Below are 18,067 nucleotides of genomic sequence, written 5' to 3'. Positions count from 1 at the left end.
AATACATAACCATGCACTACACTTGGCGTCCAAACACCAATACACAACCATGCACTACTCCCAGCGCCACACACCCCCACCAACAGGACACGCTCCCCGTGTCCCAGGTAACACTCTCCATAATGCTACCTGCACCCACAAAAAATCTCCATGGACCTTTCCACGGTACACGAGACATCGAACCCCAGACGTCAAATTACGCGTCGCTCGCTATGCCTAGGAGTTCACAATTCACTTCGCCTATTTTCTGTATCTACACCTGACAACGCTGGAACTCGCACAGTACTTTAGGTAATATTTCATTATCCTTAAAATATTCGATTTACACGTTACATGAAATTTAATTAACTATAAATTACGTAGTTTTCACGCTTAATTTCACCTTAGCAACGGTTTCTCACTATTTCCGCCTTACCAACGATATAAAACAAGCTCCAAGGTGCGGCTCGCTTGGCCCACCCATCGCTTGGCCCGCACATGGCCGCATATGGCCCACGCTGGCCCACATTCACCCGCGCTAGTTTCCCTCGCCACGCTGTATAATCCGCACTACGAACACTGTATAATCCGTACTACGAACACTGTATAATCCGCACTACGAACACTGCACTTGTTTTGGATCCCGATGCTTCAGTGGTCCAGACTTACGTCTTAGCCGTCTCTCGTTGCAGGAATCTGGAAAGAAAGAAATAAACCCCACATGTGCCCCACAATGGCCTAGTCCCTTGAATTAACTTACACCTCTGACCTGGTCTCAGCTGACCCTTCTTTCCTCCGTCTAGTAACCACCATTCTCATCACAACCCGACGTCTACCATTTCCCGAACATTCCCTCACCAACTAAACCAGAAACACACTTCCTTCATCTCCCAAAGTGTTCCAAAACCTGTTTGCGCTGCCACCAAATATGTCGTCTACCAATTCCCTAACATTCCCTCACCAACTAAACCAGGAACACTATGAGGGGACAGATGGAAGGTAATTAAAGGCCGTCGGGTTTTGTCATTTAATTACAAAGAATAGACTCTGACAAATAATAACATACTTTATTAGGTCAATACACTTCCAATACCCATAGACCACTTGACCTCCGCGGTCACCACCCACACTTGTAACTTCCGCCTAAGTCCCTAATACGGAATAATTACTACAACGCTCCACACCCGGTTAGTCTTTCATTCAGTACTCACATACTGCAGACTTAACTTGGTCACTAAGATCACATCAGGTTCTCGCATAGCTGTCTGCTACACTTCGCTGCTGCCACAAATGGAGATCCAGAGGACTTCTCAGTTCAACTCCCACAATCAGACTGACCAAACATGGCCAACCATGGCCTCAAACATTTCACCACGCCTCTCAAGGAAGGTATAATCCGATTAACCTTATCCCTAGAGCGGTAACCTTGATCCTAGAAGCCTGACGAAGAATAATTCCTCTTTCCAGGAATTATTAATTCCTGGCAAGAATAGAATAGCAAGGATAGAGAGGCAGTATATGGGCTACTGACGGGATTACAGATGGAAGGGGCTGAACAAAACATTGAGAAGGTTTTCAGGTTGGGCTGGTACAACAAGGACAGAAACTGACTTGTAAAGGTGGTGTTTACAAACGAAACCACGATAGATATTCTCGAAAGGAAGAGTCGTCTGCAGCATGTGGAGGGATACAAAAAAGTATTCCTGCAGAGGGACAGGACAAAGGAGGAGAGAGCTAGGGCAGCAGAGGCAAGGAGGAAGCACAGGGAGAGAGGAGCAAAACAAGAAATCACAGCCCCCAACACAACAGTCCCAGAGACAACAAGGGAACCCAAAACCAGCATCCCAGCAACACCACCACCCCCCTTTGCACAGAAACCCTCCCTTCCCCTCAACCTACCTGCCCCCACCCAACCCTCCTTTCCCCCCCGCCCCCATCCCATTCTGACCCTGTCACCTCTTCCCCATTCCCATCATGTCCCGCCCTCCCGCCTTTCTCCCCCTGTCCCCCCTCCCGCCTTTCCCCCCTGTCCCCCCGTCCTCCCCTCCGCCTTCATCCCATACCCTCCCTATCCCTCCTTCCCCCTCACCCCATATCCTTTATGTCCCCCCTATCTCCTTAACCCACACCCTACCTGTCCCCCCATCCCTTAAACCCCCACCCCCCACCCCAAAATCCTCTGAAACCCTGCAAACCACCTCACAGATCTTCTCACCCACGGAACAGCTTCCCTCACCAGCAGAATGCTCGCCAGGAAAGGGACAAGAAAATGAACAGAAGAAAATGAGCTTCAAGGCAATGTACACTAACTTAGATGGGATTACAAATAAAACAAGTGAACTCGGAGAATGGGCACTAGAAGAAAACCCAGACATAATAGCACTCACAGAAACAAAGCTAACGAAAACTATAACAAACACAGTGTTTCTACAGGGCTACTATGTAGTGAGGAAAGAGAGAGAAGAGAGAGGAGGTGGTGGTGTAGCTTTGCTAATAAGAGAAGGTTGGAGTTTCGAAAAGATGGTAATTCAGAACTGTGAAGGTTTCAGTGACTACATATTAGGCACCATAGCAACTGGAGGACAGAAAATTATAGTAGTAGTCATATATAACCCCCCACCGAATGACAGACGACCCAGACAGGAATATAATAGAAACAACTTGGCCACCATCAATATAATAGAGAGAGCAGCTTCTGTGGCTAGCAGGAATGGATCCAGACTACTAATGATGGGAGACTTCAACCATGGGAAGATAGATTGGGGGAACAGAGACCCACATGGAGGCCCAGACACATGAAGAGCTAAGCTGCTGGATGTGGCCACAAAGAAACTTTCTAAGTCAACACGTCAAGGGACCGACAAGAATGAGAGGAGGGGATGAACCAGCCTTGCTTGATCTGATATTTACCCTAAATGAGTCGGATACAAGAGAAGTTAAGTTGGAAGCCCCCTTGGGAATGAGTGATCATAGTGTATTGAGCTTTGAGTACCTGGTTGAGCTAAGAATTATCACCCCCAAAAAAGAACTGGGAAACAAAGGGCTGGCATACCGAAAGGGAAACTATGAGAAGATGAATAAATACCTATGGGATATACATTGGGACACAGAACTCGGAACCAAGTCCGTACAAGACATGATGGACTATGTCACCCAAAAATGTCAGGAGGCTGTAAGAAGGTTTGTCCCAGCCCGACAGGAAAAAACAGAGAAGCAAAGGAAGAATCCATGGTTTAATAGGGAATGTATGAAAGCAAAGGAGCTGAACAAAAGGGCATGGAGGGACTTCCGTAATAACAGAACACCAGAAAGTAGAGAGAGATACCAGAGAACCAGGAATGAGTATGTTAGTGTGGAAGAGCAGCTGAGAAAAGATATGAAAATGATATAGCTAATAAAGCCAAGACCGAACCAAAGCTACTACACAGTCACATCAGGAGGAAGACAACAGTGAAGGAACAGGTGATGAAACTTAGGAGGACAGGTACACAGAGGATGACAAATAGGTGTGTGAAGAACTCAACAAAAGGGACCAGGTCTTTACAATAGAACAGGGAGAAGTCACGGCGCTAGGAGAGGTGGCAGCAAACCAGGTGACCTTGGAAAGATTCGAAATTGCAAGAGATGAGGTCAAGAAGCACCTATTGGAGCTGGATGTGAGAAAAGCTGTTGGGCCGGACGGAATCTCACCATGGGTATTGAAAGAGTGTGCAGGAGCACTTTGCTTGCCACTCTCCATAGTGTATAGTAGGTCACTGGAAACGGGAGACCTACCCGAAATATGGAAGACGGCTAATGTAGTCTCAATATACAAAAAGGGTGACAGACAAGAGGCACTGAACTACAGGCCAGTGTCCTTAACTTGTACACCATGCAAGGTGATGGAGAAGATTGTGAGAAAAAACCTAGTAACACATCTGGAGAGAAGAGACTTCGTGACAAGCCAACAACATGGGTTCAGGGAGGGTAAATCTTGCCTTACAGGCTTGATAGAATTCTATGACCAGGTGACAAAGATTAAGCAAGAAAGAGAAGGATGGGCGGACTGCATTTTTTTGGACTGTCGGAAAGCCTTTGACACAGTACCCCATAAAAGGCTGATGCATAAGCTGAAGAAACTGGCAGGTGTAACTGGTAGGGCGCTTCAGTGGATAAGGGAGTACCTAAGCAATAGGAAGCAGAGAGTTACAGTGAGGGTGAGACCTCAGATTGCCGTGAAGTCACCAGTGGAGTCCCACAGGGCTCTGTCCTATCCTGTTTCTGATATATGTAAATGATCTCCCAGAGGGTATAGACTTATTCCTCTCAATGTTTGCTGACGACGCTAAAATTATGAGAAGGATTAAGACAGAGGACAGCTTGAGGCTTCAAGAAGACCTGGACAAGCTGTAGGAATGGTCGAACAAATTGCTGTTAGAGTTTAACCCAAGCAAATGTAATGTAATGAAGATAGGGGTAGGAAGCAGGTGACCAGTTACAAGGTATCATTTGGGAGATGAAATACTTTAAGAGTCAGAGAGTGAGAAAGACCTGGGGGTTTATATCACGCCAGACCTGTTCCCTGATGCTCATATCAAGAGGATAACATCAGCAGCATATGCCAGGTTGGCTAACATAAGAACGGCCTTTAGAAACTTGTGTAAGGAATCTTTCAGAACATTATATGCCACATATGTCAGTCCAATCCTGGAGAATGCGGCTCCAGCATGGAGTCCATATCTAGTCAAGCATAAGACTAAACTGTAAAAGGTTCAAAGGTTTGCCACCAGACTAGCACCCGAGCTGAGAGGTATGAGCTACGAGGAGAGACTACGGGAATTAAACCTCACTTCGTTGGAAGACAGAAGAGTTAGGGGGGACATGATCACCACATTAAAGATTCTCTAGGGAATCGACAGGGTTGATAAAGACAGGCTATTTAACACAAGGGGCACACGCACTAGAGGACACAGGTGGAAATTGAGTGCCCAAATGAGCCACAGAGATATTAGGAAGAACTTTTTTAGTGTTAGAGTGGTTGACAAATGGAATGCATTAGGAAGTAATGTGGTGGAGGCTGACTTCATACACAGTTTCAAGTGTAGATATGATAGAGCCCAATAGGCTCAGGAACCTGTACACCTGTTGATTGACAGTTGAGAGGCGGGACCAAAGAGCCAGAGCTCATCCCCCGCAAGCACAACTAGGTGAGTACACACACACACACACTCTCACTCTCTACACACACACTCTACACACACTCTACACACACTACACACACTACACACACTTGTTGAAACTGGAGAGAGCTGAGCCAGAAGGTTGTGGGAAACACTTAAGTAATTTGCTATAACTCATCATGTTCTACATTAAAGCTTTGTTCATTGTTAATATATTTATAAAACATATTATTATATCCCCACAAAATAGCTCTCGAAAGTGGAGTAAGCCTCAAGAAGGTTAAGCTGAATAAACAACTGTTAAGGAAATACGAAGAATAGCAGGGGAATGTAAGTTATTACATGAACTGATTATAGGCTGGAGAAGTGGGACTAGGGAGCTAATTGTCAACAGTGCCAGCACGCAGGCCAGCACATTTAGATGATTATATTCACGTAAACCCCACGTACTTAACACACATCAGAAGCCAAACATCTACATAATCTTTATTTGACAGTAATTTATAACCAGAGTTTACCCGAGGGGCCACTAACACCGGTGGCCTCGACGAGAACATGAAACCGGCGGCTTGTCGAAGGTTCACCTATTTGCCTTAATACTCTTTTCCAGTTTGATTTTTAAATTAAACCTTGTCTTAGCATTTACGGCTTCGGCGGGTAGGTAGTTCCATGGGTTTATAATGCTGTAGGTGAAAAAGCATTTCCTGTTCTCAGTCCTGTATTGTGGCTTGTTGAGCTTGAATCCGTTGCTCCTTGTTTGTGTTACAACTGACCTTTTAAAGAAATTTTCTGGATCAGCATTAACCAAATCGCTCAGTATTTTAAGTTTCAATGAGATCTGCCCTGTCATACCTGGTTTGCAGTGTTGTTAGCCTTGTGGCCCTCAACTGTTCCAGATATGAGAGTTGACTTATCTCTGAAATGATTTTTGATGCTCGGTGTTGCACTTTCTCCAGAGCAGCAATGTTCTGAAGATGAGGTCTCCATGCTTGGAAACAGTAATCCAAATGAAAGCGCACCAGAGATTTATACAATTGAATTACCACCTACCTTTCCTTAACGTCAAAAGCAAGCTGGAATATTCCAGGGGTTTGGCTAGCTTTTTTGACTGCTGTCCCTTCCTGCTGTGCAACTTTGAGTGAGTGGTGGATTTTGACTCCAAGGACCTTTTCTTCATCAATCTGCTTTAATGGAATGTTATTAAATTCGCAATTGTGGCGTGGGTTGATATGTCCACCATGCTGGGTTTTGTCAATATAAAAAACCATTTGCCAGTCTTCTGACCCATCTGTGGAGTTCATGTAGATCTCTTTGTAAGGCTTCAATATCATTATTTCCCACTTTACCTGATACCTTTGAATCATCTGCAAATTTGATAATTAGGTTTGTAATATTCTCATCTGTCATTGATGTAAATGACAAAAAGGGGTTGGTCCCAAAATGGACCCTTGTGGCACTCCACGTATCACATTTCTTCTGTCAGATTCAGAACCATTTAGCACGACTCTTTGTTTTCTTTGTTTCAGCCATTATTGTATCCATTCTTGTAAACAACCATTTATTCCATGAGCCTGTAATTTTCTTGTTAGTCTTTTATAGGGTCCCTTATCAAAGGCTTCAGTAAAATCCATGTATATTACATCAACCGGAAGTCGTTTGTCTGAGTACCTGGTGACCGTTCCCAAAAACCTGAACAGGTTTGTACGGCAGGATCTATTTTCACCAAACCCATGTTGCGTCCATTGTTCAAGATTATTCACTGACTGATAGTGAATAATTCCCTCCTCTATGATTCTCTCCATTAGCTTGTTGATGTGTGATGTTAAGCTGATTGGACGGTAATTTTCTGCTGAGCTCCTGCCTTTTTTCGAAAATAGGGGTGACATTTAAATATTTCCAATCTAGAGGCACTGTCCCTTGGTCTAGGGATTTTGTGAAAAGTAATTTCAACAGTGGGTATTGTTCTGTCAGTTCCTTATAGGTCCAGTACCGCAGTGGAGTCCTCTGGTATTGCTCTAGATCAGGGGTGGGCAACCTCTGGCACGCGTGCCAAACTTGGCACGCCGATGACTTGTCTCTGGCACGCAAGAGCATAGGTTACCCTAAGCACAGATGCAAGCACATGTTACCCTAAGCACAGACAAAAAAAAACTACTTTCCTTGGGGTATAAGCTTACATGCCATGACAGTATATGTACGTCCTGGTGGTGAAGAGGTTTAAGCTCTACAAAGCTAAAGAGGTCTCAAGAAAAAGAAGTTGATCTTGTTGCCATAGTTACCTTCTTGTTTTACGTCATCGATCATGCCGATGTATGATGATTCCCCTCTATTTACTTTGGCTCATATTTTATGTAATAAGCCTTTCTAACCTAAAGGCTGCACCCATAACCGAAGTGTACACTGACAATCATATCTGTGAAGGCAAAATACGCCATGCCTGCCCACCTTTAAAAATTAATTTCGTAAACTTTGAATTTAAACCCCCACAACATCACTCCCCCCCCCCTAAACCTCATGTGTTTGAATGCCGCCCGACTTCAGTTTGACGCATATTAATTAAACTCACTTTACTATCTAAATCTAAAGCATCTTCACCTTCGAAAGCTAAAGAAAGATAAGAATTCTTTTTGGGGTGATGAAGTATGTGAAGAGATGGTTGCTCTTGCATCACTACCTGAGCGTACTACCGAAGCTGAAATATGTAAAACAGTTGTGAACGAATTCTCTACTCAGCAAATTGACATTTCAAAAGTAGTATCCGTCACAACAGATGGTGCCCCAAACATGACTGGTGAGAAGGCAGGATTTGTAAATCTGTTTACAAAAAGTGTTGGTCATCCACTGATTGGCTTCCATTGCATCATACATGAGTAGGCTTTATGTGCAAAAGCTGGCCTAAAGGAACTGCAAGAAGTGATGCAAACAGTTACCAAGGTTGTTAATTACATTTGTGGTCAGCCTTTAAATAAAAGACAATTTCAAACTCTACTGGATGAGGTAGAATCTGCGTATAAAGGACTGAAAATGTACAACCATGTTTGTTGGCTTAGCAGAGGCTTGGTTCTGAAACGATTTATTGATTGCTTAGATGAGATAAAGCTCTATTTGAACGACCAACAAGTGTCATACCATGAATTTTCTGACATCGTGTGGGTTTGTAAACTGATGTTTTTTGCAGATTTTTGTGAACATTTAAATCAATAGAATATTAAGTTACAGGGCTCAGGTAAGACACTTGATGTTATGATTTGTTGCATTAAAGCGTTTGAAATGATTCTTAAAGTTTTTAAGAGTGATGTAGATAATGAGAGATTTAGATACTTTCCAAACCTAAAGAGGTACATCAATGATCTAAAAGATGACAGAACAGACCACAAATGTCTTCAAAAGCTGTTTGTAAACATTATCGAGTCAACAGTTTGGCAGTTCTCTACAAGATTTGCCAAATTCAGAGAACTGGAAGACACAGTAAAGTTCGTCAAGTTTCCAGACAGCATAAAAATGGATGAACTAAACTTGCAAATGTTTTCATGGATAGACATGGATGATTTTGAGATTCAGTTGATTGAATTTCAGAGTAGCTCAATTTGGAAGCAGAAATATGTTGACCTTAGAGTTGACTTGGAAAATATTGAAAGAGAGAGATTAGAGATGAAAGTAACAAAGAGAAATGCGGAAAACGAAGTATTAAGGACTTGGAATACTATTCCAGAAAATTATGTCTGTTTAAAAAACCTTGCAACAGCATTGCTAACCATGTTTTCGTCTACATATGCTTGCGAATCTTTGTTCTCAATTATGAACTTTGTTAAGTCTCGTAACAGGAGTAGCATGACAGATGAAACTAGCGCTGCATGCATATCTCTCAATGTTACTAAATATAAACCCGATGTAAAATCTCTGTCATCAGTTATGCAGCAGCAGAAGTCTCACTGACAGTATATAAAAGGAGTCACCAAGATTTTTATCTGTTGTATTCTATTAAAGTCACAAAAGCTTAAAGGCTGTTGAAATGTACTTCTGAAGGTTAAATAATTTTTTTTCAGTTTTTTTTATACAATGTTTTACTGCACTGAGGTAATTTATTATTTTTTCGTTTAAAAAGTTCTTAAGAGATACCAAATATGTTCTAAAAAAATGGTTGGCACGTGGAAAAAGTTTGTGTCAGAGACTTGGCTGATTTTGGCACGCACTCTCAAAAAGGTTGCCCACCCCTGGTCTAGATGGTTGATACTATTGATAAAAAAATCTCAAAAAAAAAAAAAAATCTTGATCAGTCCAGTTAATTAATTAATAAATCACTTTCGTCCGTCGCTGACGCATTCTGCATCAATAAATATATTTACGGATGTCCGTTGGGGACGCGTGTTGGGTGTAAAATTAAAATATTTGTTAGAATTCTATTTTTATCTGATCATTATAGGATGGGTTTTCAAATGTGCGTAACGATGTAACATGAAAATTTATGTTATCAAACTGAAATGCGTATACACATTTGTGTGTGAGTGTGCCAATGGGTGCGTGCTCACAGGTCACGCGTGCCCGACTTTTGGCTTTGCTGCCAAAAGGGGAGAAGGGGCTGGGTTTTGAACCTTATATGCCGATACCCTTGTAGGGAATTCTATTGCAAACAAATTTATACCAAAATGAACGCTGTAGCACGAGAATCGAGGTGAGAAAACTGAAAAGAGAATTCACAGTTTATTGCTGTTGCGCGCTCACAGGTAATGCTCGCCCGATTTTTAGGTTAGGTGCGGGTGGCACACCAAGCTTTTGGACATTATGCATATACCCCTGTAGGGAATTCTATTTTGAATAATTCGATACCAAAATGAATAATGTACAATGAAAACTGAGGTGAGAAAACTGAATAGAGTATACACATTCCAGTGTGGCCGCACGCTCACGCAAAACACTAGGCACACCCTGGGATAGGCTGGGGCGCGCACGTCGAGAATGCAAAAGTTTTGAAAGGCATCTACCACAGGAGCCTTGCAATTGGGAAATGGGCCCATGTGGGAGGGAAGCCGCCTGTTCCACTCTAACACAAAAGGTTCTACCTCAGGGTTACCTTGAGGTTACCTTGAGATGATTTTGGGGCTTAGTGGCCCCACAGCCCGGTCCTCGACTAGGCCTCCAGGGTGACAACTTCTTGCAAAACCAATGGAAGGATGCATTGTTGTTAGAACTGAGACAGAAATGTGTTCTCCTGTCTACAAGAATGTTTGACAAACCCCGCATATGAACTGCATGGTGAACCAAACTCCAAGAAGATAGATGTGGAACTACACAAAAAGTCTAGTTCCATATAGTGTAATGCAGATGCAACATCGACTTCACTCCCATCCCCATGGTTACTGTGGTTGAAGTGAGAACCAACTAAGCGCAGGTGGGGCCCAAACCTGACAGTTTCAGAAGTGGCAAACCAGGTGGAACCGGGTAAGAAAAGCACACACATTATGCAAATACAAAAGTTATATAATATGATGCAGGCCCTCGCAAGACAAGATCCAAAGGATTGTCAGCGCTTAGCTGAAAAGAAGTCGGATCTGCTGCGATCTGGCAACCTGAGGCGCATTATTAAGTTAAGCAACATCAGTGATGGAAATGACAGAAATGATCCTGGAGCTGGCTGTTGGCTGGGCACTCCAGGATACTTGATGGTGGCCATCAAGTATCAAGTGGCTAATGGATTTGAGCCAGTTTCAAGTGAACCAATTTGTTTGAATTAATAATTTATGGAGCTGCTTGGCTGTTTAAATGCTTTGGTTTCTAAAACTTACAATTCTCTGCAGAGCTTTGCTGATTTTCAGGATGTTTTCCTGGTTAGGGAATATGATGATAATTTTCTGCGTTTTAGGCTTCTGTGAAGCGGCCAGGTTCTTTGTTTGATCCCACCAGACCAAAAAAGGCTCCTATGACAGATGTAACCTAGTGGTGGGGAGCCATCTCAGTGAAATAGCTTCAGGTAGCCACCAAGCGGCCCCTCCCAGAAAATATCTTCAAGAAGCCACCAAGGGGCTCCTTCCAGAAAATATTTTGATTCCTCAATCACATGTGCTTCAAGGTGGCACAAATCCTATCAAGTTTGCAGCAATGTTATTGGGGAATGGTGTAAATCAAACAATAGGTTGAACCTATCCTGCATTAAAGTGTTTCCACAGTCAGCATTATTGACTTACCTTTCTCAAATGACACGATTCAACAGTTCTGATGGTGGAGCTTCAACCTCTGTTGTTGCTCGCCACAAACGTAGTGGGTGGGCATCTCCAACTTTGCGATAAAGTATCTCTACACTAGAATCGACGCAATTCATATGTACCCATCCTCGAGATCTGTAGTGAAATGAGTGTTGGATAAATAAAGGCATAACATTTTTAGAATACAGATTCAAACATTCAAATAATTATTATATTGTATTAACTTTGACAAGATGTAAAACAACAAAAATATTAATAATTAGTTTTTATAGAATGATACATTTGCATGGAAAAGTAAAGCAAAAGCAAATTCCAAACATCATCTACGTCTTTTCTGGTTTGGTGAGGTATGCCTAATAGCTAGGTGATGAAGGTGTCCTAATCAACACTAGATACATAGCTTGCTGACACAATGGTGCGGATTCCTTAAATGTTCACCATCAATAGATTTTATGTATTATGCTGCGCTTAAATGTTTACAAAATGTAGTCTTTGTTTTGAATAACTTGATTTATACACAGATAAATTACCAAAAACCAGCGCTGAATGTAATGAAACGCTAATGTCTGGGTGAGTCCTGGGAGGCTTCCCGGGCTTATATATATATATATATATATATATATATATATATATATATATATATATATATATATATATATATATATATATATATATATATATATATGTCGTACCTAGTAGCCAGAACGCACTTCTCAGCCTACTATGCAAGGCCCAATTTGCATAATAAGCCATGTTTTCATGAATTAATTGTTTTTCGACTACCTAACTTACCTAACCTAACCTAACTCAACTTTTTCGGCTACCTAACCTAACCTAACCTATAAAGATAGGTTAGGTTAGGTTAGGTAGGGTTGGTTAGGTTCGGTCATATATCTACGTTAATTTTAACGCCAATAAAAAAAAATTGACCTCATACATACTGAAAAAGGTAGCTTTATCATTTTATAAGAAAAAAATTAGAGAAAATATATTAATTCAGGAAAACTTGGATTATTAGGCAAATCGGGCCTTGCATAGTAGGCCGAGAAGTGAATTCTGGCTACTAGGTACGACATATGTATATATATATATATATATATATATATATATATATATATATATATATATATATATGTATATATATATATATATATATATATATATATATATACATATATATATATATATATATATATATATATATATATATGTATATATATATATATATATATATATATATATACATATATATATATATATATACATATATATATATATATATATATATATATATATATATGTATATATATATATATATATATATATATATGTATATATATATATATATATATATATATATATATATATATATATATATATATATATATATATATATATATATGTATATATATATATATATATATATGTATATATATATATATATATATATATATATATATATATATATATATATATATATATATATATATATATATATATATATATATTGGTGTATACTGGCAACAGGTTTTCTTTCAAACATGTTTCATTGAATATGACCGCATATTCTGTATTTATTATTTTCTGGTTTAGGGCTTCTATCTCTCTAACTATTTTCTTAGCATCAGGGCTTAATTGGAATAGGAGTTCTCCAAAACTCATTTTCGTACTTTTAAGGTGAAGAAAAGAAGTGATTTACTATAGAGTGTATTACACTTATTTGTATAATTTGCACGACGTTTCGAACCTCCATGGTTCATTCTCAAGTGAACAGATCTTACAATGCAAGTTGATTTTATACCCGCATTAGGTCAGGTGATAATACAATGAAGGTGAAAAACATGGGGGATACATAAGGGATAAACATAGGGGCTGCAGAAGGCGTATTGGCCCATACGAGGCATCTCCTATCTAAACACAAAGATTAATCCAGTGTAATTGGCCTGTTATGTTGGACATTGTCTTCTGTGTTGGCATCGATATGTTCTTGTCTTGTCCTTACTCTCATGGTGGGTAGAGTAAATAGTTCCGTGATTTGGGTGTTCATGGTAGGTCGCTCTATTCTTATGTGAATTGCCTCAAGAATTTGTAATCTTCTTGAATCTTGGGTTTTGTCTATTATGCAAGTATTCTTGTTCAACATTTCTCTTGTTAGAGTAATGTCATGGGCTTGTCTCATGTGATTCCTAGGGGCACCAGATTGAAGATGGCATGTCAAACGCCTCGTCAGCTTGGTCGACGTCATACCTATGTACTTACATTGAAGGTTACATCCTTCGTGGGGGCAAGTGTACATGTATACAACGCTTGACTGCTGTAGAGGGTTCTCCGTCGGCTTCGGGCTGTTTTTGATAAGGAGTTCGGAAGTCTTCTTGGTTTTGTAGAATATTATCAGGTTTATGTTTTGGTTAGGAGTAGTGCTTTTTACTCCTTTACGGATTATTTCTTTCATTATTCTTTCCTCTTTTATATGTTCACTGTGCATGGTTGATTTGTAATATAATTTTATTGGGGGTGTTGTGGTTTCTGTTCTAGGTTCTGAATTATACCAACGGTCCAAGTGTCTTCTTATAGCAGCGTTTATTTCCGCGTTGCTATATCCGTTGTTCACCAATACCTGAGTTACTCTTTCAAACTCTTTACTCACGTTGCTCCATTCAGAGCAGTGGGTAAGCGCTCGACGAATATAAGCATTGAGAACACTGGCTTTGTATCTTTGGGGGCACTCACTTCTACCGTTCAGGCATAATCCTAAGTTGGTGGGCTTGGTATATACGTTGGTGCTTAAAGTGGTTCCTGTTTTTGTTATTAGTACATTCAAGAATGGCAGACTGTTATTTTCACTATTTTCATGTGTAAATCGGAGTACTGACTCTCTTTCTAGGTGTCTTTTTAGGTCAATTAGTTCATCTGAGTCTTTTACTATTACGAATATGTCATCTACATAACGGCAGTATACAGTTGGTTTTTGTCTGCTACTGAAGACCCTATCTTCGATGGTTCCCATATAAAAATTAGCAAATAAAACTCCTAAGGGGGAGCCCATTGCTACTCCGTCTATTTGTAAATACATGTCTCCTTGTGGACTGATGAAAGGGGCTTCCTTTGTACATGCTTCGAGAAGACTTTTCAAGTGTGGCTCAGGTATGTCTAATTTGGGGGTGCTCTCGTCTCTGTATACTCTGTCCAGTATCATTCCTATGGTTGTGTCGACTGGGACGTTGGTAAAAAGGGATTCAACGTCCAGGGAAGCGATGATTCCATCGGGCTGGGTAGATTTGATCAATTCTAGGAAATCTGCTGATGATTGTAGACTAAACTTACTTGGAGTGTATGGAGTTAGGAGTTCATTGAGTTTCTTTGCCAGGTGATAAGTTGGGGTTGGTATTTGGCTGATTATAGGGCGTAGTGGGTTACCTGGTTTATGCGTCTTAACATTGCCGTAGGCATATCCTAAGCCATAGTCGCCTTGAAGTTTATTGAAATGGACACTACCTTTCTTTGCGTTGATTGCTGTAATTGTTTTGTTTACTTTCCGCTTAAGGTCTTCTACGGGGTTCCTCGTGATTCGTTGAAATTTGGAGTCGTCACTTAGGATGTCGCTAATTTTGTTCATGTATTCATGGGTAGGAATCAATACATATGCTGCTGTTTTGTCGGCTTTTCTTATTGTTACGTCTTTCAGATTTTTTAGTTGTTTCGCTGCTTCTTTGAGTCGTGGGGTTAAGATTGTAGATGAATATGTTCCTCGTTTTTTCCCTGCTTCTGCAAGTAGTTCCGCTTGAAGTGTGTCAGTGGTGATGACTTTTTTGTTGTCTTCTAGCTTATGGATATCGTCCAGAAGCATCTCGATTTCCAGGCGTTTTTGATGCATCTTTGGTTTAGATAAGAATTGACAATTTAGACCAAGATTTAAGAGGTCTCGTTGGTCCTGGGTAAGATCATAAGAAGTCAGGTTAAAGTAGCCATTTTTAGGCTACTTTAGACCTACCATGAACACCCAAATCACGGAACTATTTACTCTACCCACCATGAGAGGAAGGACAAGACAAGAACATATCGATGCCAACACAGAAGACAATGTCCAACATAACAGGCCAATTACACTGGATTAATCTTTGTGTTTAGATAGGAGATGCCTCGTATGGGCCAATACGCCTTCTGCAGCCCCTATGTTTATCCCTTATGTATCCCCCCATGTTTTTCACCTTCATTGTATTATCACCTGACCTAATGCGGGTATAAAATCAACTTGTATTGTAGGATCTGTTCACTTGAGAATGAACCATGGAGGTTCGAAACGTCGTGCAAATTATACAAATAAGTGTAATACACTCTATAGTAAATCACTTCTTTTCTTCACCTTAAAAGTACGAAAATGAGTTTTGGAGAACTCCTATTCCAATTAAGCCCTGATGCTAAGAAAATAGTTAGAGGGATAGAAGCCCTAAACCAGAAAATAATAAATACAGAATATGCGGTCATATTCAATGAAACATGTTTGAAAGAAAACCTGCTGCCAGTATACACCAATATAAACCCACATGACCCAGCAGTCCGCAATACAGAGTTTACCTATAGGTATAGGCAAGAGCTCATTCGGCATCAACTAAACAAGAAGAAGGAAGCCCTCCAAACCTTTATAGAGCAGGCGGAGCATCTGTTAAACAAATGGACCCAGTACGACATCCCTATCCAACTCAAGCAAACCATCAACAGTGAACTATTTAACCTGAAACAACAACATAAAACTCTTGTAGAAACAAAGACACTCCGTAAGTTAACATCCCTAAACGGTGGACAGCTAAAAATCCCTCGTCCTAAAAATGGCTACTTTAACCTGACTTCTTATGATCTTACCCTGGACCAACGAGACCTCTTAAATCTTGGTCTAAATTGTCAATTCTTATCTAAACCAAAGATGCATCAAAAACGCCTGGAAATCGAAATGCTTCTGGACGATATCCATAAGCTAGAAGACAACAAAAAAGTCATCACCACTGACACACTTCAAGCGGAACTACTTGCAGAAGCAGGGAAAAAACGAGGAACATATTCATCTACAATCTTAACCCCACGACTCAAAGAAGCAGCGAAACAACTAAAAAATCTGAAAGACGTAACAATAAGAAAAGCCGACAAAACAGCAGCATATGTATTGATTCCTACCCATGAATACATGAACAAAATTAGCGACATCCTAAGTGAGGACTCCAAATTTCAACGAATCACGAGGAACCCCGTAGAAGACCTTAAGCGGAAAGTAAACAAAACAATTACAGCAATCAACGCAAAGAAAGGTAGTGTGCATTTCAATAATCTTCAAGGCGACTATGGCTTAGGATATGCCTACGGCAATGTTAAGACGCATAAACCAGGTAACCACTACGCCCTATAATCAGCCAAATACCAACCCCAACTTATCACCTGGCAAAGAAACTCAATGAAGTCCTAACTCCATACACTCCAAGTAAGTTTAGTCTACAATCATCAGCAGATTTCCTAGAATTGATCAAATCTACCCAGCCCGATGGAATCATCGCTTCCCTGGACGTTGAATCCCTTTTTACCAACGTCCCAGTCGACACAACCATAGGAATGATACTGGACAGAGTATACAGAGACGAGAGCACCCCCAAATTAGACATACCTGAGCCACACTTGAAAAGTCTTCTCGAAGCATGTACAAAGGAAGCCCCTTTCATCAGTCCACAAGGAGACATGTATTTACAAATAGACGGAGTAGCAATGGGCTCCCCCTTAGGAGTTTTATTTGCTAATTTTTATATGGGAACCATCGAAGATAGGGTCTTCAGTAGCAGACAAAAACCAACTGTATACTGCCGTTATGTAGATGACATATTCGTAATAGTAAAAGACTCAGATGAACTAATTGACCTAAAAAGACACCTAGAAAGAGAGTCAGTACTCCGATTTACACATGAAAATAGTGAAATAACAGTCTGCCATTCTTGGATGTACTAATAACAAAAACAGGAACCACTTTAAGCACCAACGTATATACCAAGCCCACCAACTTAGGATTATGCCTGAACGGTAGAAGTGAGTGCCCCCAAAGATACAAAGCCAGTGTTCTCAATGCTTATATTCGTCGAGCGCTTACCCACTGCTCTGAATGGAGCAACGTGAGTAGAGAGTTTGAAAGAGTAACTCAGGTATTGGTGGACAACGGATATAGCAACGCGGAAATAACGCTGCTATAAGAAGACACTTGGACCGTTGGTATAATTCAGAACCTAGAACAAAAACCACAACACCCCCAATAAAATTATATTACAAATCAACCATGCACAGTGAACATATAAAAGAGGAAAGAATAATGAAAGAAATAATCCGTAAAGGAGTAAAAAGCACTACTCCTAACCAAAACATAAACCTGATAATATTCTACAAAACCAAGAAGACTTCCGAACTCCTTATCAAAAACAGCCCAAAGCCGACGGAGAACCCTCTACAGCAGTCAAGCGTTGTATACATGTACACTTGCCCCCACGAAGGATGTAACCTTCAATGTAAGTACATAGGTATGACGTCAACCAAGCTGACGAGGCGTTTGACATGCCATCTTCAATCTGGTGCCCCTAGGAATCACATGAGACAAGCCCATGACATTACTCTAACAAGAGAAATGTTGAACAAGAATACTTGCATAATAGACAAAACCCAAGATTCAAGAAGATTACAAATTCTTGAGGCAATTCACATAAG

The 18,067-nt window shown here is 40.6% G+C and overlaps 2 protein-coding genes across 2 annotated transcripts in view; one reads left to right on the top strand and one right to left on the bottom strand.

The window, feature by feature from the left end:
• LOC123752541 (nucleoporin p54-like) overlaps positions 1-6,125 on the bottom strand; it is a 168,229-nt gene extending 162,104 nt beyond the window's left edge. Inside the window, exon 1 of the mRNA XM_069329828.1 lies at positions 5,991-6,125. Coding sequence (XP_069185929.1) covers positions 5,991-6,125 — 135 coding nt within the window. The remainder of the gene's footprint in view (positions 1-5,990) is intronic.
• Positions 6,126-8,408: 2,283 nt separating this feature from the next.
• LOC138367845 (uncharacterized) lies at positions 8,409-9,074 on the top strand. Its single transcript, XM_069329827.1, has one exon. The coding sequence runs from the start codon at positions 8,409-8,411 to the stop codon at positions 9,072-9,074; it is 666 nt and encodes a 221-aa protein (XP_069185928.1).
• The last annotated feature ends 8,993 nt before the right edge of the window (positions 9,075-18,067 follow it).

This window comes from Procambarus clarkii, chromosome 23, assembly GCF_040958095.1.
Source record: "Procambarus clarkii isolate CNS0578487 chromosome 23, FALCON_Pclarkii_2.0, whole genome shotgun sequence".
NCBI classification, from domain to species: domain Eukaryota; kingdom Metazoa; phylum Arthropoda; class Malacostraca; order Decapoda; family Cambaridae; genus Procambarus; species Procambarus clarkii.
The sequence above is the reverse complement of the archived record's forward strand: the minus strand, read 5'-3'. Positions and strand labels throughout refer to the sequence as shown.

What these genes read in the sequence shown, in the direction of transcription:
- LOC138367845 (XM_069329827.1), top strand. Translation starts at nt 8,409, where the DNA reads ATGATTCTTAAAGTTTTTAAGAGTGATGTAGATAATGAGAGATTTAGA.